The sequence below is a fragment of the Tyto alba genome, unplaced genomic scaffold (genome assembly GCF_018691265.1).
Source record: "Tyto alba isolate M040663 unplaced genomic scaffold, T.alba_DEE_v4.0 Super-Scaffold_17, whole genome shotgun sequence".
Classification (NCBI taxonomy): Eukaryota; Metazoa; Chordata; class Aves; order Strigiformes; family Tytonidae; genus Tyto; species Tyto alba.
In genome coordinates this window covers 12025657-12050390 of record NW_024881279.1, presented here as the reverse complement: position 1 = coordinate 12050390, position 24734 = coordinate 12025657, and the positions used below count along the sequence as shown (strand labels likewise).

Sequence of the window (24734 nt, the reverse complement as noted above, 5' to 3'; positions counted from 1 at the left end):
GCTCATCTATTCATCACGTGTGTAATTGACGCTGGAAAAAAATAATAATTAGAGATCTAACCTCTGCAGAGTGGTTTTGCCCGACCCGGGTCCTGCTGCCGAGGAAATGCAAACAAAAAAAAAAACCCTTTTCGGATGAAAACTGAGCGGCGCGGAACAAGTGCCCGCGTTTCTCCGAGCGAGGGTCCTGCAACCCGCACCCCCTAACCCGCTGCCTTCGGAAAAGCGCCTCGTTTTCAGGGGAGCGGACCGGGGCCCAGGCAGAGCCGGGGCCGGGGGGGCCGGCGGGGCTGGGGCGCGGCGGTACCGGCCGGGGGGGCCGGGAGGAGCCGGGCCGGCGGCGGGAGGAGGCAGAGCCGCGATCTTCTAAAGTTTCCTCTTTGCCTAATCATCAGCCTTAATTACCCCGGCGGCTTTTTTCTTGCTTTGGTATGATTATAGTCCTGGACGGCTCCTTAATAGCACAGCTCCGCTGGCTGCCTGTGTCATTAACTCCTAATTCATTTCGGAGGGGACGGGGGGAGGGGGAACACCCCAAACAAAGTTAGTCCCGAAAAAAAAAAAAAAAAAAAAAAAAAAAGTTTCTACCCGCCCTCCCGCTGCCGAGCCAATGGCATGAGTCACCCTGCGACGTCAGGCCCCAGCGCGGGCCCTGATTGGCCCGCGGGGCGTTTACTCCACTTCCCAAAGGAGGAAAGAGCCGGGGAGCCCCCAGAGGGGGGAAAAAAGGGGGGCGGCAGCGCAGCGCCTCACTCGCGCAGTCCCCGCGCAGGGCCGGGCAGAGGCGCAGCGCAGCTTCCCCGGCGGCCCCGCTCCAGCCTCCCTCCGCACCCGCGATGGCTTCTCCTTCCAAGGCGAAGGAGGTTTTCTCCTCCGACGAGGAGGGCCCGGCGGCCGGCGCCGAGGAGCACCACAAAGTCAAGGTGTCCAGCTTGCCGTTCAGCGTGGAAGCCCTCATGTCCGACAAGAAACCCCCCAAAGAGCTGCCGCTGGCCGCGGCGGGGGGCAGCGCCGACGGGGCGGCCGTGGGCACCTCCAGGAACCTGCTGCTGCCGGGCCACGGCTCCCGGGAAGCGCACAGCCCCCCCGGGGCGCTTACAAAAACCTTCGACACCGCTTCGGTCAAATCGGAGAACTCGGAGGACGGCACGTCCTGGATCCAAGAGGCCGGGAGATACTCCCCTCCGCCAAGTGAGTGGCCGGGGGGGCGGCGGGGAGCTGCGCGGGGCTGCGCGGGAGCCGGCGGCGGGCAGGGAGCCGGGGCAGGCGGGCACCGGGGGCGCCGAGATGCACAGGAGCACGGCAGATGCATACAGATATATATACGTATATGATTTTATAGAGTATCTATAGCTACGTGTGTGTGACTTTTATACGTACGTTACATATTTCTTAATATATATATTTATACAGTTATGTATTTATATGTATATGTTTATACATGTATGTATAAATATATAGTACTTTTAAAAGCATAGAAAGATCGGAAGCTACCACGGACTAGCTCTCTTTCCCGACACAGAGCTCTCTGGCTGCCAGTTTGTCCGTTCATGTTATCCCGTTGCGACGAGGACTGGAAATTATCCCTGTCTCCTTCTCCCTTGCACCAAACGTTGCAAAGCAATCCTTTAGACTCGGGAATTGTCCCTTCCAGCCTTGCGCGCTTTCTGCGCTCTGACTCCCGCCGCGGTCCCTCGGGGCAGGGTGTTTGTTTCTCCCTCCCTCGCTGCGTGGAGCCTGTCAAAGTTCCCCGAGCTGGGCCTGACCCCTTCAGTCCCTGCGATCTCTCCCGACCCCGTCCCCACCGCCTTAGGGACACGCGATCCGGAGGTGACAGATCACTTCTTAAACCCTTTTCGGAGGTGACAGGTCACTTCTTAAGCTCTGTTCGAGCTGTGCTGCTGTGTCTGCGCTGAATTGCGTTTCTCTTTCGGTGAGATCGCTTAAAAAAAAAAAAAATCAATTGCTTTTAAAAAAAAAATAAGCCCCCAAACTACCTTCAGGAAAAGGTGAAAAGCGCAGCCTGGCAGCGCTAGGCTGTCTGCCTTCCCATCACCAAGAGTCTTGGCGGCTGTACACCTGTATTCGATCCACACTCCTCCACGCATCCCTAACTTGCCTGATGTAAATTAAATGCTCTGCTTTATTTAAGTTAGTGACTTTATAGACGCGAACTGTTGAGCCGGGCAGTCTCGCAGAATTTGCTCCTGTAATCTAATATTGCAAGAAGGAAGTTTAGCGCTATTGCAGTTCCCCCCCGCTTTTTTTTTTTTTTTTTTTTGGACAATCGATTTGGCTTTCAGCCGCTTCCTTTCCTTTGCGATAACTCCGAATTACTTTGATTTCTAACGTGCTGGGAGAGGTGCCGGGAGGCAAAGTAGCCTGCCCGTGTCTTTCCCTGCGCAGCTCCGGCTTGCGATTTTCATGTACCCTCAAGTATCGTGGAAAAGCGTGCAAAGAAGCGTGTGCTCCTACCCGGAGCCTCTTTTCTAAAACTGCCCTAAACCCCAAACTTAGGCAAGGCCTAATCTTCTCCCGGTACACTTGGAGTTTTTTCCCTTCAAAATTCCTCCTCTTTACTAAAATCGGCGGCTCGTGAGAAACACAAAATAGCTTTGTAAAAGACCTCAGTAGCTCGGAAGTTCAGGTCCGGTGACTTCACCAGGATTTGGGGCAAAAAATGATGATCGGGGAAGGGGAAGGTCTGTCGGCCTCGATCGTTTTCTTGATTTCCCACCTCCCGGCGCTCGGCCCCCTCGGAGCCGGCGCGACAGCAAGTGGCAATGACCAGTTCTCCCTTAAAAATCCCGTCTGTCCTTGGAGGGTTTTGACATTAGAAGCAACTCTTTGATTTGTTATTAATAATATGATGGGTGGGATGAACTGTGGAAAGAGTTGTAAAATTCGTAAAAGTTTAAGCAACACGGAAAGGGAACCGTGTCCAAGTGATGATGATTTTTTTTTTTTTTTTTTTTTTTTTTGTCGAACAATGGCCAGAAAACGGAGGATAAACAGAAAAAAAAAAAAAACAACAAAACAAAAACAAAAAAAAAAAAACAATGAAACAAATCATTAGCGAATGCTTGAGGACTGGCACGGGACAAACACAATTACAGGGGCTGCGGCAGCGACGGTCCCTGCTGTTTCTCAGAGCCTGGCAGTCACTTGGGGAGTGGGGAGGGAAGAAGCCCGTGAACGCTTGGGTATATTCCGGGGGAAATATTTACCCGGGATTTAATTTAAAAGCAGGTTTTTGCAGCTTCCCCCGTGCATAGCAGAAGTCGGGACGGGTCGGACGAAGCCGCCAGCCGGGAAGGCGCTGGGCTGGGTGCGATCCCTGTAACCCCCATCCCTCCTGGCACCCCCCCCCCCGTCAGTGGGGTCTTCGGAGAGCTTTGCTTTGAGAAATTAAAGAGGTTTAAAAAAGAAAGAGTGGGATAACGGCGTGACCTGTAGTGATTTTAGGGTTAATTAGTGTAGTTTGAATTTAGTGTAGTTTTAGGAGCACCTTAATTATTACAATACCCTCTTGTGATCATGAGATGATATCTGACAGGTTGTTTTCTAAGAGGGCTTTATTTTTTGCTTTCACTGTCTAGAAGAAGAGTTAGAAGAGAAGCTTAACTTTTTTCGCTGTAGCTGTTTTCTCCCTCTCTGTTCTGAACTTTTGAACACTTTCCTCATGGGATTTTTAAATTGCATGACATGCCCTTAAGCAGACTCGTGGTCCAGTTTATTTTAAAAAATACAAGGAAAGTGAAAGGGGTTCAGAAAACAGGACGTGCAAATCCTGACAAGCACTTGAACCAGACTCTACAGCATGTGCAAAATTTAGCAGCCTCTTCAGAGCAGCCTGTGTGTCGTTTTCTGTATCAAGCTGAGGAGCCAGAGTGGCTTGTCATATGCCCTGGGAGCAATCCAAAACACAGCCAAATTGCTAAGCTTTTGAAGTCAGCTGCACACTTTTTAATCATTCTTTAGATTGCAAAATTATTAGTGAAATGCAAAAATGTATCTAAAGACAAGTCAGCCATGTGCCATCCTGGGCACGTGTGTCGAACCTGGTTGGGGTTCTAAAGCAAGCACAAAAGGGAATAAATTTCCTGACTTGTATTGGCTACAGATGCTGCAGCTTTGTGGGGATTTCTGGTTTGGGTTGCTTTGTTTTGTTTTTTAATTAATTATTGTTTTTAATTGGCAAATGTCATAAAAACTAAATGTTGAATGAAAAGTGCGCTGCTTTCTTCTTTTTCTGATACTTGTTGAAAACCAGAAAATATTCCTTGAAAAGAAAAGTTATTAAGCAGAGGAAAAACTTGGTCGTGAAGAACAAATAGCAAGGAAAATGTCCAGTTATCTAAATCACAAAAATTATCAGACCCACTTATTCAGTTGCCATAAAAAAAGATAGGGTTGACTTGTTGCTCTTGGTGGAGAAATCCTGGAGTGGGGCTGGGCTGGGCTTGACTCTTGCACCACTGTCCGTTTGTGAATCTCCTGCTTTTGTGTATATGTTTGTCCTGTGCTTTGCTGGAGTTACTCCTCCAGTTCTGCAGCTACCAAGACAGCTGTTCTGTGTGCTCTAGACCCCTATGATGTGACTCCTAAAGCAATTTGCTGTGTGTGTATCTGTGAATCCTTTGTGCCCTGTTTGATTACAAGCTGTACTTTTGAAATCACTGAGGCAAAATTTAACTTTCCAGGATATCTGCTGAAGTCCTGTGAACATAAGTTTGGCTAGAAAAATATTTCCAGAGCCACTTGCAAAAGGATCTCCTGTTTTGAGGGTATCACCTGGCAGGATGCTCCCTTCCTGTACCCCTCCCTTCCTACCCCAGCCTCTTCAAGCACAACATATTTCCAGAGCACCCAGGTCTCCCTGCTTTTGTGATAACCGGCCTTTCCCTTCCTTGCAGGACACCTGAGCCCCACTGCCTGCACCCTGAGGAAGCACAAGACGAATAGGAAGCCCCGAACCCCATTCACCACTTCCCAGCTGCTGGCTCTGGAGCGCAAGTTCCGCCAGAAGCAGTATCTGTCCATCGCCGAGAGAGCAGAGTTCTCCAGCTCCCTCAACCTCACAGAGACCCAGGTCAAAATCTGGTTCCAGAATCGGAGGGCCAAGGCCAAGAGACTGCAGGAGGCTGAGCTAGAGAAGCTCAAAATGGCAGCGAAGCCTATGTTGCCGTCGGGGTTCAGCCTCCCTTTCCCCATCAACTCTCCCATCCAGGCTGCCTCACTGTATGGAACATCCTACCCCTTTCACAGACCTGTGCTCCCTATCCCACCCGTTGGACTCTATGCTACTCCCGTTGGATATAGCATGTACCACTTATCCTAAGAAGATCAGAAAGAGAAATCGAAGTGAGACAGACTTCCTGGTGGATCGTGTCCAACCCTGAGAAGGCAGTACCGCAACCAGTACTGGCCGATCTTTCTGCAAGCTTCTATCCACTACCCTGAGCGTACAGGAGTTTGCGTTAGCAAAGCAAGGCATCCTGTATGCTACAGGTTGGGTGTCTTCTGAGAGTGCTCTGAATGTTCAGAGTCTGATCCTCAAAGAAAAAAAAAAAGTAAAAACAAACAAACAAAAAAAAAAAAAAAAGAAAAAACATTTGAGCAAATGTAGGGGTTTTATACAGTGCACATAAAACTAGAATAAAAAAGAAAGGGTGAAAACGCAATCTCATCTTATGGAGGCAGAGATTTCCTGACTTCTTCCTGATGGGGCCCAACACATGTTTAAAGTAAGAAGGGTGCATGCCCTAAACCCACACTCTAAGTTGCCATCACTTAATATGGGGGCAGGAGGGAGGGAAATAAAAAGGTATAATCAATGTTTTGTTGTTTGGATTGTTTTTTGGTTTGTGTTGTTTTTATTTTTTTTTTTAAAAAAAAAAAAAAGAAAGCAGAGCCCTTAGCTAGAGACACTCTGTAAATAGAAACTAGACCCAGTAGAGTCTGAGTGAAGTTCAGAGCCAGCAAGTTCCTGCATTTCTGAGACTAGGGAAAATTTTTGCATCCCAAACCTCGACAGATGTTTGCAACAAGATGAGCATCAGGGCCCCTAAATGTAGAGCACAGCTTTATCCACCATTGGCTCCTCTAATGCCTTTATCTGTATAAATAGCTTCAGCGTTTGTAAAGCACTCTGAGGGGAGGTAAAGTACAAGGGAGGGTTATTAGCCAGTCTGGTCTTTATCTCTTTCTATTGGCATGCTTAGAAATTTTTGGCTACAGACAGGTAATCTTAGCTCTGCAATGCTCTTTGAAAACCAGTAGAGAGGGAAGGAAGCTTTCTGGGGAAACAAGACGTGGGTTGTTTCCACAGTGGTGGTGAGCAAAGGATTGTTGAACATTTCTGGGAGATGTTTGGGGTTTTTTATTAGTATTTGCAACAGTCTGTATTAAATAGAAGAACCCCCGAGTCTTCCTCTCCTTCCCTTACTAAGGATGCCAATATAAGTGACTCATGCTTCAAGGCCTTCTTAAGAGAGATCCAGGTATCACAAACAAACAACCCTACTAGGAGGACGGTGGGGTGCCAAGAGACTGCGTAACCTGTCTGTCCCCGTGGGAGCTCCCTGAGCGCTGGCAGTATCTTCCCCAGGCTTTTCCTTATAACTATTGTATTATGTGTATTATTCTTGCTAAACTTTGTGAGAAAGTTACTCCAAAGGCTGTGGAGCACTGAAGGCAGAGCTTCTCCTGGATTTGTTTTCTTAGCATGTTCTTGTGGAAGTAAAAAAAAAAAAAAAAAAAAAGAGAGAGAGAGAAACAAACAAAAAATCAGAAAAACTAAAAGAAAAAAAAAAAGCCACAAGGTTTTGCTGGTTTTGGTTCATTTTGACCCAGGCATTGTCGCTGCCTGGGACCCACTATAGATGAACTTCCTCTCTTCCTTCCCCTCACCCCCAGTCTTCCATTATAGGAAAGTCCCTTTGAAAGGGATGCCTTGTACAATTTTATATATTTTATTGAAGATTTATTATTTCTTATCTCTTATTTCGAATTAAATTAAAAAAGAAAAAACATGTTTAATCGCGTGTGGGTCTGTGAGTGTTTTGGAGTTCTTTAAAAAGTAATTTCTCTCCGTGTGTGTTTTGCACCGCTGGGTCAAGTTCAAAGGAATGTTTGGGTTGCCTTTATGATTATTTCCCCTTTCTGAATCTGAATTAAAGCCAAATTTGCAGCACATGAAGGTGAATTGCAAGTCAACAATTCAAAGTCGAAAGCCAAACCTTTTATGAGGTTTCCTTGTTTTTAACAACCACTTTTAGGCGCCTCTGTTCTTTACAACATCATACTCTGGTGATGTTTCCATAACTTCTCTTAGCTCGCGTGCCTTTCTCTTGTGCTTAGGACTCCCCTTCCAACTCACCTTTCCACTGACCTCAAATCTGTGCTTTAGTGGGAGACTAGTCTCGATCCCTGCAGTAGTTGGGGGGTCATTTTGTCCAGGTAAGACCTGGCAGGGACCCCCTGATACTTCAGTGGTTGCATCTCAGGGCTCCCATGTGCTGTCGGCCTGTCCCATAGTTTTTGAGGCAGCCACTCCTGTGCTGTCCGGAGAGGGGATGCTGGACTATTCCCCCCCGGCCTTTCTGGTGTGCTGGTCTCAGGTTTACTCAGATGTGTACCCGGGAGGTCAGGGGTACTTTACCATGTTACACCCAAATCCCATGCTGGCCCAATGTAAATTTTGTTGTAGGAGGCTTATTCAGATTAGGAGTGACCTTTGGGATCCCAGCTAGAGAAAAAGGTGGATTTGCCTCTGTCGAAACAACCAGGCGATTTAACTCGGCTGCACTCCCAGTTTATCCTGCTCCAGCCCTGCAGCTCTCCCAGAGGTGGATCAGGATCACTTTTCCTGCCCGCACCGGTGGGCAGCACCTCTGCAGAGTCCCCAAGCCCCCCCCCTCCCTTTTTCCCCTCCCCGACCTCAGGGCAGGCCGGGACAGCGGTGCCCAGCACCCTGCTGGATTGGGCCTCGGCTGCCCGAGAAGGAAAAGGGCGAGGGGAGAGGGGGGGACCCACCTCCCGCGGTGGGCTGTGAGGAGGGGGCTGTGAGCTAGCTTAGTGGCTCGGGGAGCTCCGGGCATCGCGGATCCTGCCCTGCTCACCCCGCTCCCGGCTCCGACAAAAATAAAAAACCCTGTAAACCTTCCCACTTCGCAACTGTAGGGAACAATGCTGGGGGAATCTAATCTCCATGCAGACTTTTCAAATTAGCATTTACTGCCGCATAAAAACCGGAGACAACGGCTTCTTTCTCGGGCTCCCTCTTTCTGAAGTATTGCCCCCCTAGCGCCGGGGCAGCGTGAAGCCCCCTCGCCCCTATCCGTCCCTGTCCGATCGCCCCAAGTGCTTTCTTAGCTGGGCTGGGCTGGTTATAAATAAACCAGCGGTATTTTTTAACCTTCAGTATAAATCAGCTGTGTCAGGGATTACAGCTAAATCTTTTCGCTGGAAATTCTTTGAGCGCAGGAGCTTTGTGTGTGTTATGATAGATCCTTAAATGGATACAGATTTATTGCAGAACACAAGGGTGTTGAAGGAAAAGCTTCCAAATCTCGGTTACAACCTCTGCTATGGGAAAGGCAGGATGGATCCGTGACACCTTCCCCGAGCTTGCGGATGGCATGACAATTCACCCTGCGCCCATTATTAGCTTGTTCCAATTAAAGCCTTCAGAAAGGCCGAGTTAATTGAGTATTATATTTTATTAGGAGGGAGGTGTCAAGCTTTACTCATGAGACTTCATCATCGGCCTAATGGGAGCTGCCCCGCAGGCAGATCTGTAACTGAATAAATTACAGCAAGGCAGGGAAATCAGAATGCTACCATTAAAAGCGATGCACTTACTGAAATTCCTCCTCCACTTTCGCAAGAGGCTGTGGAGGTGTGGCTTTAATTAGTTATTTTAATGCAAAGTTAAATTGTTCCCAAAGTATTTTCTGACACAAAGCAGATGCGATGATTAGAAGTTGAGTGAGACTGAAAGGAGTTGGCATCTGTTCCAGGTACATCTATATATTTTAAATTTCCAATAGAAAGTGAAAAATAATTAGAGCAATAAATAATAAACATTAAAAACAACGCGATAAATTATCCCGATCCTTAAAATCCCGACTTGCTGAACGGCGGCTCAGGCCAGCCGGGCACAGCGCAGCTCTCCCGGGACCTTAATTCACGAGGTATGGATTTGTTGACATAAACAGTTAGGAATGGGCTTTCTGACTCGCTATGGCCAAGCGTTCATTACCTAAAGCCACGGGCGCTCGGAGCCTGCATTTCATGTTGTCACGTTGCCTTGTCAAAGGCCGGAATTCCTGCGTTTTATAGGGAAGGAGGAAAACTCGCAGGCTGCGGCGCGTCTGCCGGCCGGCGGGCCCGAGAGCGCCGGGGTTTGATCTTGGCCGGGAGCCTCGGGGCGAGGCCGGGGGCAGCGGGCACCCAGCGCGGCGGGGCGGCGGCGGCCCCCCGGGAGCCCCCGGCCCCTCGGCCGGCCCCCCGGGCCCGCACCGTCGGGGACGGAACCGCTCCCGGCCGGGCACCGGCTCCCGGCACCGGGGGAGGCGCCGCGCCGCGCCGCGGGGGCTCCGCGCAGAGGCGGACACCTGCTCCGCGGATCCCAGCCCGGGGCAAGGGGAGGGAGGTGTGGGGGGCGCAGCCCGGGCCGCGCAAGCGGAGTCCTGCATCCCTCCCCCTGCTGCCATCCCCTCCGCCACCTCCTTGGCGCGGACAACTCCGCACCGCGGATTTACACGCAGTCACGCACCGGACGGGTACGCGCACACGCGTCTCTATAGGGGTGGGCTGAGCGTCGCAGCTTTCCATACAGTGCCTGTGCGTCTCGCCACACCATCGCCCTAGGCACCCGAATGCCCGCTTTGCTCACACCTGGGGCTTTGCACGGTTATTTTGGGGGTGAGTGCTGGACACGCGTGGCAGGAGGAGGGGAGCCCACGGAGGGCAGAAGGGGGTGGGTGACCAAGGACGACCCACTCGCCCACCTCCCCGCCCCCCCCTCCCATGCCGCCCGGGGGCTGTCGAAGGAGGCTCCAAGCCACGCACTCGCCCCGCGGCTGCGCGCAGCTCCCGCGCAAGTAGCCAGAGAGTCCGCGGAGCAGCTGCGGCGGGTCCAGCTCCCACCGACCCCAGGGCTGTTCAGATAGAAAAGTTACCTTTTTGCTTTCTCTAAAGTATATTGCCCCTCTCGATTTATCCCCGGTTTAGTACCCCCGCAGACTAATGTGTACCTCTTTAGTCAAAAAAAAAAAAAAATTAAAAATCGTTAAACGCGACAAAAAAATCTCCACAAACAAACAAAACCCAGCGCTCCCCACAGTGTGACTGTATTTCGTGCCTACGGTCAGTAACCACCACGGAGATTTAAAACAGCCTTTTCCGGGGGTCATTTCTCGAACTTAACCCACTTTCAGCAGTGCCCGCATTCTTTGCGTAGGAAGTCTCTCTCGCAAAAATAAAAACAAAGCGGTTATTCCGTTTTTTTTTTTTTCCTTTCCAGAGCGTGCGAGGGGTGGGGGGGGGGGGGGGGGATATTTTTCCAGAGAAAAGCATTAGGGATCTCAGGGAAAGTGCAGAGCTCAGTCCCGCACTGGGAAACCTAGGGACGAGCCGCAACACGGGTCACGTTCCTTTTCGGTGCCGGACACCACCGCGGAGAGAGGGGGGACACTCGGGGATCTTTTTTTTTGTCGTTGTTGAGGGTTTTTTCGTTTGGTTTGAGTTTGACTCCCTCAGTCCCTCGATGTGTGTTTCCCACCGTAATCCATAAGGCGTTTAGCGGGTGCTACCAGCAGTTCCCAACTAGTTGCACGAAAGGAATAAAAATCTTTCCATCCATTATATTTCAGTCTTTTAACACCAGAGCAATTCTGTCCCTGCTGTTTTAGTGGAAATACCGGTCTATAAAGCTGCAACTGCAGTATATTTTAAAATGCTACCTTTTTTTTTTTTTTTTTTTTTTTTTTTTTTAAAGGGGTATTGGAATAATTCTGGTTTGCTTGGGAAGGAAAAGTCTCAAGCAATGTGTGTACGCTGAACGTTTTATAACACTGTTCAAGGAAATTAAAAACATTCTGTGATATTCTTACTGTAAAGGCAGGTCTTTTTTTGGCAAAATGTTCTGTATATGTATTTCTTAGATTGCTGTGTTTTGAATAAGCAAGAATCTCGTAAAGAAAAAAACATGTTCCTTAAAAGTATGCACTACCCGTTTTATTAAACTGATTATGCCAGCGTTCAACTCAAAGTTTGTTTTAAGTAGGAATATTTTCCCAGACGTGTAATGGATTGCTTGAAAACAGAATTCTTTGCTTTTTAATGACCTGTAATGGCCAATTCATTTCAACTGCGCTTATCAAGGTGCTGTGTTAAATAACAAACCGGTTCTTGAAAACAAAAAAGTCATAATGAAAAATAAGCAGTCAGAATAATCTCCCATCTCCGAGCCAAAAAAATGCAATAAAATTAATTTAAGACTGTCAAAACATCAAAGCTGAGAAAAGGAGCTGCTAAAATAATGTCTCTTGATAAGGAAATAATAAAAACACACCAAAAAATGTCTACTCAATAAACTCCACTGGATTTGGGGGTCTGTGCTATATTTTATTTGGTGATGAAAGCACTTTGATGTCACTGTATTCCAAACAATTATTATTATAATTTTAAACAACCTGGTGTTTTCCATTACTAACGGCTTACGCTTTGAAGTTACACCTCATAATTTCTTAAATTAAATAAATCATTTTAAGTTTGCACTGGGAGCCTTTTAATAGCAGAGAAAGGAATATCATTATCTTATTGAGAGGCAATTGCAGTGGCTCCAGTTTGGCTGTAGCTGGGGGCAAAGTGGTGCACTATAACAGACATACTTTATTAGCCTCCCATAACTCTTGAAAGAACATTTTTATATTTTCTTTGATTCCCCCCCCTCCCCCTCTTGTTTTAAAGCTGTCCCAACCTTTAATTACTGCCTAATATGAAAAGCATTATTTTTTAATGCTGTGTAATTTACCAGAGGCAATAGGCCAAGTTAACAATTGTTTATTAGGGTTGCTGTTTCACACAGGGCAAAGAATGCTGTTCCAAACCCAACTTTTCATGGGTGGTTGCACTAATTAATACAGTGTCTGAGACTCCTAGGGGGTTTTTAATATTAAAGCCTATGGGGCGGAACGGTTTTTAGAAGTCCAGCTCCTGCTGACGTCCTCCTCCCCTCCCCAGTGATTTCTGCTGCTTTCAAGCTGTTTTGATCCGAGGGAAAAGTCGGCAGGCAGGAGGGGAGCGCCCTCGGAGCCCCCCCGGCCCCGCGGTGCCCCGGCGGGGGGAGCACCCCGCACCCCGCGGAGGCAGCGGCGCCCGCCCCAGCCCCGGGCGCTGCCCCGCGGGCTCCGCGCTGCCCCCCTCGCCCCCTTCCCGAGGTTTTTCCCCCCCCCCTCTCCCCTCGCTTTGATTTCTCCCGTCAAGTCGCCTCGGCTGTAATTTAGGATGAGGCGGGCGGTGCCGGCGGAAGGCGGGGTCCCCGGCTCTGGCACCGCGGGGGCTCAGCGGATCCGGGAGCTGCCTGAGCCGCCCTCCCTTTGCTGGTGGCGAGCGGAAAACCAGGTTACTTCGAGGTGTGTGTCTCGGGGGGTGCTTCTCCGTAGCCGCTCCCGAGAACTTAACAGGGCTGATTAATTCGACCTTCATGGAGCATCAGCCAGCGCCGCGGCCAAGAGCAGCGCTGCCACCTCTCCCGAGGCGATGACTTGAACCTCGGAGCATCCCTGTCCCCCAAATCTCCGGAGTGCCTCAGCGGGTACCACCTCCCCCCGGGGTGCAGGGGCAGGAGGATGCTGCGGGCAGGGACACCCCTCACCCCGTCCCGTCCCCCCCCTCCCCAAAAAGGGAGACACGGGGCATCCATCACATTGATAAATGGGGGTTACTTACTCCTGTTCTCCCTGCTAGTTTATTTTCTTAAACTACTGGGCAAAAAGTGTAATGACGGAGCAGACAAACACACTAACAAACAGACGACAGCTTTATGGATGGAGCTACGCTCCGAGGGTTCAGGAGTGTTAAAATCTGAGCTCCGCCGCCTTTGCCCCTTCTCGCCCCAGCTCGGGTCACTTCAGCCTCTTTCTTTTTTTTTTTTTTTTTTTTTTTTTTAAATTTTTTTTTTTTTATTTATTTAGGAAAAAGAAAAAAGGAAAAGCAGCCTTGGCTGAGTTTTAAAGGAGGAGACACTTAAGGATTTATTTTATGGACTGACCAGGACTGTGTTCCCTGCTCCCCTCGCCATTAGCTCAGCTCCTTTGCAAATCTAATCTGCTCGGCTCCTTTGCTATTTTTCATGTTGAACCCATGCGTTTCTCCTCTAAGCCCTTCTCCTTTTTGATGTAGCGAGTCAATTGAAGAATGTTGGTCTCGGTTATCAATCACCCAGCTGGGGCTTAAAGGGCTCGGGCTAATCAGATTTAATTGCTCATGTAGCGCCACTCCTGCCCTGGGCCACGACCGACTTGCTCAATTAAACCCCAAATACCTGCAATCAATAAATAAGGAATGACAACACGTTTAAGGGATTTATCCAGCAAAGGAATTGAACTGGAAACAGATTACAACAGAAAAAGGCCCTTTTATAATTAAACATACACCTCTTACGGAGGGAAAAAATAGTTTTAAAAAAAATGAAAAAAAGAGAAAAAAGTAAGAAGATAAAAAAGAGAGATCTTGTTCCCTTTGCCTGGGGAAAGGAGAGATGCGGGAGTTGCCTTTTCAGAGGCCATTCCCGATCACTATTTATCCTATTTGTAGCCCGGTAAAAGCCGGATCCCTGTGCGGTGCCGCGGCCTCTGCTGCGGGCAGCGCCGACACCGCTCCCGGCACCGCGGCCAAACCCTTCCCCCAGCCCCCCCAGGGCCCTTCCCCGCAGTGTGCGGCCGAGGAGTCAGCCTCCCCCCCAAAGCCGTGTTTTCTGTTTAAACACCCTGGCTAGCGGAGTGAGGCGTCATCTCTTTTGAGAATGTGAAAACGCTAATCCGTATCTCCTTAAAAAAAAAAAAAAAAAAAAGGGGGGGAAGATTTGCTCTTCCAGCTTCTTGTTTAGAACGTAGTAGTAATTGAGTGAGATCAAATAACGCTGAACATGCATAAATAACAGCTTTTAGCATATTTACCATTCCATTATTATTTGTAGTATTATAAGAACTCTCTGAAAGTGACAGATGCAAAAAGGGTTTGCAGTTAATACCAAATCATATTACTTCGGACCATGCAGGCATGCTCTTGTCCAGGGTTTCCGCACTGGCAGCTGCTTTCTTTTATTGGTTGTATTAGGTTATAAAATAGCCCCTTCGGCAGATCTGCTCATGGCAAGAGCAACAAGGGAAAAGAAAGTGGAGGGAGAAGCTGGCCGCAAACCTGCAGGAATCCAAGCGAGGCGCTCCTACTCTGCAGTCATGCTGCACCGAGGTGGATGTGTCAAAGCTTGTGATTTGTAGTTTCACTCAGCTCCACTCCCAGTGCCTGAATTGGGGGCCCTCGGTGACTCAGAGAGTTCCCTGCACCCCCTGGGGCAAGTTACCCCACCAAGCTGGGCAGGAAACCAGCTGGGACCACAGGTAGGTGTTGTTTATCCCAAGTCCCAGGGATGGAGTGGGTACCCCTCTACAGCACCCAATGCAGCAGCTCTGGACAGAATTTGAGCTGGGTGGACAGATCAGAGGGAATTGTCCATCTGGGGAACTCCTCTCCCTCTGCATGCCCTATCCACTAAACAGCTCAACTCTGAGCTTTGCTTCAGATAATCATGTCTGCTAATTACTCCGCAAGTGGTCATCTGCTGGAGGGGGTGATGCTAGCAGGACACCTGGGTCCTGTGCTGGTTTCCCATAGCTCCCACTGGGATACAGACTAACACTAATGCAAACCTGACTGTAATGGTGCCACTCCAGAGTCACTTCTGCACATTCAGTGGCTGATCTTGTAAGACAATCTTTGTGGGAAGTGAAGGTAAAAATCTTCATAGAAGACAAGGTGCTGATTAAAAAACCCCTCAACTCTCACGGGAGTATTTCTGTAAGGACTTCTGTTTGTTTGTTCCTTAGCTTGGTTTCCTAAGGAAGCCAGGATTATATGATCAAACTGTTACAGCCTTTTGAACTCCTGGGCCAACTCCAATCAAAATTGACAAGGGGGCAGAGGTCTCAGAAATAATCAGGTTGCTGTGATTTTCGCAAAAATAGACTGCTGGATAGCAGAGAGACAGATCCTGTTAAATCCCCACTAAGGCTGTAACCAGAGCTCAACTCTTAAAATACCAGAGAAGCTAAATGAGAGTGAGCACAACATTACAAATATCCCAGCAGCTTCTACCCTGGCTGCTAGAGACAGCAGTTGTGAGGCACAATTACCGAAAAGTAGGCTTTGTGTGTTTTGCTGCTTGAGGAAATACTTATTGGTTGTATTCATCTTTCTTTGCCACTTTCTGGACCAAACTGCCCCTTGACTTGGAGAGCAGCAGAACATCAAAGGGCAGATCTAAGCACTGGCAGAGTCTTCTGGGACAGTTCCTGTACTGTGGTTAACAGCATCATCTAGGGCAGCAAACTGCAAAAACACCCCCCTGGGCTGCCTTGGAGGAAGCCTGAGGGTTAGTAGTAGCCCAGAAGATGGGGAGATGAGTGGTCAGTGAGTTTGTACAACAGAGACTTTGTCCTCATCATTGTCTGTGTTATGTCTTTCAGTCATGTAGAAAGCCACATTACTGCTTTTAACAGATTGATCCAAATCCCATCAAGTAGCAAGGAGGGGAGAAAGAATGAAAATTCCCCCAGCTACTTTGATGAGCTTCAGGCTCTTGACATTTTTTATTTTCTTTAAGTAATAAAATAGATCAAGGAATAACCAGACCAACAGTTTTATTTAGACTGTGAAACTTGAGCTGATAGCTTTGCCTGTAAGAAGGCATCTTTGCTTCTTGCACTCTCAGCCTAGCCTGAAAAGCAATTCTATTAATTCATGTTTGATACAATTAATGCTCAGCCAGATGCTACATGGTGCTTGCTTTCGAGGTTGGTATGTGTTGCCACACTTCCAGGTTTAGGCAGATGATGCCAGTAGGAAGGTGGGTGGTACTGTAGACTGGCAAATAGACCCATTCATGGGAGAAACTTGACTTCCTAGTACAGAGAGAGCAAGATTCATAACTCTGCACCAAAGGGCAGCAGCCAGTCAGTCTACACTGCTACAAAAGCAATGAAGCCTTCCCTGGCAAGCCAAGTACAGAATGAGACATTTCCTCCTTGCTGATGCCAAGTCAAACTGGGCCAGTTTGGAATAGCTCAGCTAGCCAGATTGCCAGCTCATGGCTGTCTCAGAATCTGAGCTGTCATTTATAAAAATAAAAGCACAAATGTTTTTGTTGTCATTGAAAATACTCCTAGCAGTTCTGAAAATTAATATAATGTGAACAAGATGCCAAAGAATTTCTGAGCCTGCAGAAAAGCCAGGTCTTACAGTTCCTTGGTGAGAGAAAATTATTTTACTCTGTGTCATTGGATTGTTAACTCTGAAGACTAAGGAAGTCAGTCAAGCTAGCAAGTATTTCACCACCCACAGGAGTTCAAGATTTGAAGAATCTCATTGAATGGCATCTAACTTTAGCATCAGACACAGCCAAATTGGTGAAAAACTAAAGAAAAACTTAGAAAACATAGAACAAGGGAAAACAAATACAACCAGAGCACATAGATGCCTATGTGTACCCCAGCTAATCCCTTCTGGCATTTTTTTTTTTTTTTCTTCCAGCTCTAACCATTTCCCTTCTTTTAAGACTTTGTTCTTTGAGGTGAGGAGGGAAGGGAAGGAGAAGGAATGAAAACAGGTAATGCCATGAAAGTCTGCAGTATGCAAGACTGGAATAATACACAGGCATTACAAATTTAGAGCAGTGCATGAGAAGAGATAGATGGAAATGCCACATGGAGCCAGCCAAGGGCTAGCCTTACTAGAACATATAGAAATTGGAGTGGGAACCAGTGTGTGAAGGAGCAGCAAAGGCCAGAGATCAAACCACACAGCATGAAGTGGAATGAATTTAAAACACAAAATTTCCCCTAAATACGTGAAGTAGTCTATTTATTCAATACCTAATCTCTGTCCTCCAAGCCACACGAACAAAAATCCTGAACATATTACAGTCAGTTTTGGTACATTCTAACTTGGACTTCACACATGTTCATATGTGATCAAGTAAGGCCCGGTCCTTCCTCTAGTCTTGAACTTAAACAGGGAACTGTGAGAGTATGGTACCTGCAAAGTGCTGGTTTTCTGTAGTATATTCTTTGACTGAAAGATTACGTATGCTGTAGGAGACAAGAAACTGTCTATAAGGCTATTTCACAGTAAGCATTTTTCTGTCCAGAACAGCAAGAACATGAAGAAGAGCAGCTACTGGGAAGCATCATGTGATGATGTTGCCATAGAGGAAGAATATGTCTGCTTAGAAATACCAATCCACTGTCTTTAAGGGATGTAATTTACTTCTGGGAGCTGGGAGTTAGCTTTCTGATCTCTAGGAGTACAGACCTAGATCCTTGTTGCTCCTGGAATAAAGTCAGGAGGAATAAGGCCCTTACATTCCTCTAAGTTCTGGGGATATTACTTATCAATAGTCTGTCTGAGGGACCAGGCAGTTCTTTTCCATCTTGTGTGAATGCAATAACAGCAAGGTGGATTCCAGGTCCAGCTCCCACTGGATTGATCAAGCCTAAGAAATAAAGAGAGTTGTAGATGTTTCTACATCTCTCTGGTTTCTACATTACCAGAGAGATGTAGAAACACTGGATTTATTTCCACTATAGTCTTAATCTTACCCTACCCTCACTTCTCCCCTGATAGCATCCAGGCTCTGTGCAATGGAGGTGATTTAAGACGTTACTGCCTCCAGCTGTCTGCCTCGCCCTGCTCCTAAAAGTTGGCAGAAGGTAATGTGTCTGTGCTTCAGCTGCTCCAGTTCATGGTCTGGCTTATTAGCCTAAACTGTTGAGAAGACCAAAAGTTGATTATGCATTGCCTTTAGGAAGGAAAGCACCAAAGGGAGAATCCAGTTGTCTCCTTTGGTGCTTTAAGAGAATAGACCTATATGTATATTTGCTTTGCTCTTTATAAATTAAAATACGTTAACCTTGAGAAATGCAAAGTAATTTTTACTCCTACAGACCTTCATTTGATGTTACTGAGCTTGCTTCTTTGTGATATCACGAGAGCATAAGAGTTACTGGGGGCTTCTAAGCTCACACTGGCATAGTAACATTAGATATTCCCTGGACTGATGTGACTGCGTTTTATGGTAGGACAGGAAACTTAGACATAACCTGTAACAGCTGAGAAAAGATGGTAGAAACGACCACTGGAGCACTGTTTTCTCTTTGTTATTGCTTGGAGAGCATCCTTATACCCCCAATAGAGTTCTTTTGGACTAGATTTTAAGATATTATCAGCCAAGTGATATAGATAAGCACAGTAGAAAGAAAATAATATCTTCTTTTTCTTTCCAGAAGGCAGCTCAGGCACAAAAAGAACAAAGAATTCACCCCAGTCACATGGAAATCTCTGGCAGAGTCCCATCAGCTAAATCCTTGCTGGGCTAAACCTTTTGATGGCCAAACAGACATACAGTGACTCTCAGTGTGCAAGTTCCTGCGTTCTACCAACGGGGAAGAAAACCTCATCTTTTTGCTTTCATTTCCTTTCTACAGAGATTTAACAGCTGAAAAGCTGTTGTGAGCCATCACATTAATTAGAGTTCATTGCTTTTGCTGTAGTATGCACCAGCATAACACTGAACTCCAACCATCCAAACAAAAATCACTCCCTTTCATAAAACATAATATCTTTCTGGTGTCTGAGGAGAGCTATCAATTCAGGGACTTTGGTTCTGCCTGAAGTCAATGGCAAAGCTATTAATAATGGCAGAATCAAGTCAGTTCACTAATTTGCCAAATTCCCCATCATTAGTGTGAATTAATGAGATCCTACTGGAGCTGCCTTTTTGGCTGTGGGTGAAATGGGACATGCCTGGCAGCACATCAGCATTAGAAGGGAGGCCAGGGAGGAGTAGGTGTGGTTTGGGGGGAGGGAGATGAGCAAATGGAAGATGCTTAATGCAGTCCAGATGGAAAAAATTGACCCTGACTTCACCAGTCAGGCAATGGCCATAGCCAAGCTGTTTCCTAACAAGGAGGAAAACTAGAGAGGCTCAAGTAGCAGATGAATAAGACAGCCATTCCCTTTGTCCCCAAAATGTTCTTTTGCCCTAAACCATGAAGCAAAACTCATGTTTTCCTGCCTCTTCTCAAAGTTGTCCAGTGGTTTTCCTCTTCTTACTTGTTTTAAAGCTTCTAGAAGCAGGAGTGCCAGTGCATGAAGTGGAAGGTTGTGCTCACTTTCACATCCAGCCCCATCCAGAACTAAAATTATAACAAAAATTTCATGAAGAAAACCACTTCTGTGAGACTTATAGTGCCAAGAGGGTCATATAAACTTTGGAGAAGCATTCAAAGAGACATCAAATGGAACTTAATTGAAATTGGCTGTCATCACTAAATAGGACACATCACTTTGAGCTTAATGGATCCTGCCAAACCTAACAACAGATATTGTTGCTCTGTTCCTTAAGATGGTGATGGTGGTTTAACTGTCCATGAGTCACTGGCATAATAGTTATTGCTTGAAAAGAATGTGCAGGGAGGAAAGGATGTTCTTGTCTGACACATCTGCTTCTTGTGCCATCACAAAGACAATGCCAGGCTGATGCTTGAGTATGATATTCTAATGGTGGCAGCCATAACAGCTGTGTAAAAGTAATTGGGTAAATCAGAATATTTTCTTTTATTTATTTGCTTTATTTTTACTGGCTACAGAGCTAAATGCATACACCTCCATTTGGAACAGTCCAGAACCCAGAAATTAATAGCTCAAATTAAAGACATAAAACACATGAAAAAACCTGGTTTGTTTAATTTATTGTCATGATGACTGCAATGCAGTAGCTTTGATTACACCCTTACCATACTCAGAAAGGACCTTGGGACAATTATGAGTGAACAGACAGTTATGACATGGGAACTCAGAACTCCCCAGTAAAATCCCAGTGGTTATTTTTGCAGACTCTCCTGGCCAGGCATGTACTGCATTTCAGACTTCTGACCAGAAATCTCTTCCTGAGCTGTGCCTTACATCAAACTATCTTCCAACTGTGTGGGAACTGCGGGCTCCCTGAGCAGTGAATATGGAGATGACCTTTGCTGTCTCCAAAGGTAGTTCATCCCCCTCAACAGTTACCATTAGTGACATTAGAGCCATGACTGTAGTGAGCTGAAAGGGAAACAGCACATTAGAATATTTCATGATGGCAAAAATACCAATAAAAAATGGACTGTCATAATCCACTTCTAACTAAATACTGACTGCCTGTGCTGTGCTCAGCAAGAGTAAACCTTAATAAATATAATCCAGACCCTGCCCTTCCTCTCCCAAAAAAGCAAAGGCAAGCCACCAAATCTTCAAATACTGTGTATTCCCTTGAAAGTACCAGAGGCTAATCTGGCATGCCAAGTATAAGCGAACACACTCTTTTCTAGTTGTCCTATAATATGTAGCATTAATTGTCTTACAGTAAAAGAGTGGAGCTGGATAAGGCACTTAATTGGGAATCTCATCTATTTTAAGCATCTAATTTGTACATTTGTACCTGTGCTCATTAGGTTAACATTGTCAAAATGTTAGTCAAAATTCTTGTAACATAGAGAAAATAAAACATGTTAATTTTATCAGAATTTTAAAAGGCATCATTAAATATCCTCTACTTAAAAAAAAAAAAAAGTCTGCAGGCGATGTATTGCACTCACAGAGATAAGAAATGCTTCCCATATACAATCCATTTACTTTGTAGTTCAGTTCTAATGGGCAGTTTGGTGAAAGGTACTTTCCAACATGCATTTAAAGCGATCCATTCCAAAGATAAGTAAATTGCAGCTGTTCCTTAAACTCAGCACTTCATGTTGTGCTGCAAACGTATATTTAACCAGGAAATGCTACTGTAAGCTCTTACTGGTTTTCTTTCCTCTGAGATCTAGAAAACATTATGATTCATCATCATTTCCAAAAGTGTCTGAAAATTACAGGCCAACCACGATAGCAAAACACTAGGGGCTTAGGGAAATGAACACACCAAAGAGCATTGCAAACATTTTCCATACAGCTACTCTTTCTTGTTCCTGGTTCCTTTTGATCACTGTTTACAACATAAGCTTTCTTTAAGAGGAAACAAAGCTTTTGTGCTGATGCTATTGTACAGTTCATGTGCTGTAGTAAAATTACTACCTTTCGAGGAAGGGTTAAAGCAGGGCCAAATACTAAACTGCATTGCAGTGGAGCTTTAAGCTTGCATGCACACAGAAAGCCTGGACTTATTACTGTTTTCTCAAACATTATGGTCTTCCCTATATAAGGCAGCACTCTAAAAGTGCAAGTGCTAATTCACATATGCAGAATTCTGCATTCATTTTTGTTTTCAGTCCCATTTTCAGATTCATGGAAACTCCACCTGTCTTTCTCTGAATGGAGATGCTCAGCTGCCAGGCAGGGATTTTGGGGCAAACCAGTCAAATTCTTTGTATATGCCAAGAAAGAAATTCCCGCTCTTGCCTTCCAGTATACAAAATTAAGCAAGCACTAGCATTCTCAGATATCATATAACATGTCTGGGGATATGGTAGTGAGTCAAAGGAAACATTTTTCAAGTTACTCAAGCTCGAAATCCTGTCCTTCACAATGATGGAGACTAATATTGTCCCACAAGAAGAACCAGGTACCCTGCTCTGTCTTGGAAGCAGGCTGTACACTACTCAGTCTCTTTAGGATGTATGAATCACAACCCCTTGGCAGAAAACTGACCTTATGGCATAAATATCCTTAATAAGAGGTACAATAATGCTGTGTATTCCCCAGCAGAGGACTGGGATTCTGCATGGTCCATATACAAGCTGAGTGTGTGGGCTCTAATTAGAGGCCAGGAAGGATCTCGGTCCCCAAACACTGAAACTCCACAATTTCTTGACTATTTCTTTCACCTCCTAACAATATTAACAGCAGATATTTTTGGTTTTGTGGAGAGTCCAGTCTCTTCATCTCTCATTCCCAAAGCACAGAGTGATGCCACTTTCTGGGAGGTGCAAATATTGATTTGACTGTGTTAACTGTGGGTTTATTCTGTGCCTGAGTCCATATGCTGGGGCTTTTGTTCAGAGATTCAGATCAACCTGGGCATTTTATAGATCATTTAACATTTAGGAAACCTCAGATTTTGCATGTTGCTAGGAGTTAAACTATACTCATAACAAGGATACCTCTGAGTCAGAAGTCAGTTTTTGTCTTGTCTTACAAGTTTCTTTGTAAAGTTTTCAATATTTTTGCTTCTTGTTGAGCTTGAAATACCTCAGCAATCAAAGCAAAACGTAGTCTTTCTGAGGATATTTCAGCATTTCCATTTCTATTTCCTGTTAAAGTGAGGATATGCAGAGACAGAATAAATATGGGAAGTCAGCAAGAGAAAACCAAAACCAAAACAAGCAAAAAAATCAACCAAATTCCTATGGAACTTTTAAGAGGTGCTTGGTGCCAATTCTGGGTAAAGATGGCTCCAGCCCAAAACATTACGTACGGACTGCTCTGAATGAGGTTTTCATAAATCAGACTTTGGCTTGAGATCTATATTTCACAGCTGCCCTGTGTTATGTGTAGCTTCTATCATAGGCCAAAATAAGAACTCAAGCTCTGAACAACCCTTGGCTGGTGGGGGAAGGGTGCAATGTCAGGTGAGGACCTCAGTTTTGTGGCTGCAGTCAAGCTCTGTCAGGAGGTGTCTAATAAAAGATGAGGGTCTACAATGGATCTTTACTTTATGCTAGCTGATTCACCCATTTCCTTAATAATAATGAATCAGTGAAAAGAAAACTTGCTGAGAAGAAAGCACTTCATTTATGCTGTTCAGTCATTAATGCTGCTGCCTGGTGAACAACCTAGGGAAACCTCTGCAGCCACTAGTTCTGTATGACTTTCTCCACATGTGATGACATTATGTCTGCATAAATCCTACTTTTTCTGCCTGAATTTTGAATGTTTAAGGAGGTGCAGGGCTGGAGAAAACATATTATATCACATTTGAGTTGTATTTAAACTGACCACAATTCCCCATGAATACAACTCAGCCTGAGATACCAGCAGTGGAGACCAGCACAGATGAGGCAGAGCCCACAGCTAACATTTATGGGAATAATTTGCCCTTTAGAAAATGGGATTAGCAATGCAAGGCCCGGAATTAAAGAGGCACGTACAAACCCACGATGTCAGTGGCAAGGAAGATCCCTTTCGTTCATCTGCGGTTCTGAAAATGATGAAGCAGTTTAGAAGAACAACTGTATGATGCAAGATCAGATCCTGAGAAGTTAAGGTGGCTGGGGGAAGGGAGAGAGGGATAGCAGAGTCTTCTTCCACAGTAACATCTTGCTCCTGCATGCTTTGGCTAACAGTTTGGCCAGGGAGCTGGGGAGAGAGGATATTTCACAGTAACTGGAGCTGTGAGAAACTTCTTTGCCTAAGCATTTAATCATGTGAAACTCAACTAATATTGAGGTTTTGTTGTAAATTTTAAGTAAGTCTGAATTGGTTGATAGGTTCACTGTGATCTGCCAAGTCTGATGGTTCTGTGGTTTTGGTGGGAAATCACTGAGTTTTGGTCTCAACGACATGGAAGGTACATCACATGAGGACAGTACAGGTGAAGAAGAAAGAAGAGAAAGACAGATCAACTCTCAGTTACCCCTTGCTCGTATTGAAAAGATTTACATTGCTTTGTCCCCTTTGGCTTTCCCTCTACCAACTTAGCCCTAAGTACTAAAACTTTTGTATACCCTTTGGGTTTTTGTGTAAGCACTTCATTCTTCACCACAGTCCATCAGAAAGTCCTACCAGTTACTACTGCATGGAGAAAATTCCTTTGAATAACAATGAAGAAGGAAAAAAAAAAATAGACTTGGAGTCAAAAGGCTTCCTTTGGTTTCAATAAACCATGATTACCATGAGCCCTTGTGCCAATTAAAACATCAGGTAGAGTATCAGCCACACCTGAGCTGGAGGGATATAATGTTATTAACAATACTTATGCCATCATCTGTAGATCATGTTTAGTCTCTTTAAAGCTATTCGCTAGTCTGCTCAGTTCAGGATAAACTGTAAAAACTTTGGCTCTATAAAATGACAGCACTAGGTGATAAATAGACTGAACACTCGGTACCTTCAATCCATTCACATTATGGGCCAAGTCTGTTCCTGTATGTTTGCATCTGTAATTGATTGTGGGAGCTATTAATCACAGGTGCATGTGATAATGTTTAAACATCTCTTTGAATCAAGGATGCTATTAAGGAATTAGACTGTAGTAGGGTAAGAGTTTGTCTCTGCAATTAATTGCTCCTGGGGTTTTGCAATCCATGATCAAGTAGTGGTGCAAAAATCAAAGAATGACTTAAAAAACCCAAACAACCCAACAACAACTGCCCCAACTCCAGTGTTATGTGTTCTATTCATAGTCTACGTATTGGTGACTGAATATTTCTGTTTCATTTGTACAATTTGTGAAACAAATGCTCAGTGTCTGT

At 45.8% G+C, this 24734-nt stretch overlaps 1 protein-coding gene across 1 annotated transcript; it reads left to right on the top strand.

Moving 5' to 3' along the window:
- Positions 1-702: 702 nt before the first annotated feature.
- On the top strand, positions 703-6782 carry MSX2 (msh homeobox 2). The gene is made up of 2 exons (XM_033006612.2): positions 703-1191; positions 4917-6782. The coding sequence occupies exons 1-2, from the start codon at positions 837-839 to the stop codon at positions 5339-5341; spliced, it is 780 nt and encodes a 259-aa protein (XP_032862503.1). The 5' UTR covers positions 703-836; the 3' UTR covers positions 5342-6782.
- Positions 6783-24734: the final 17952 nt, after the last annotated feature.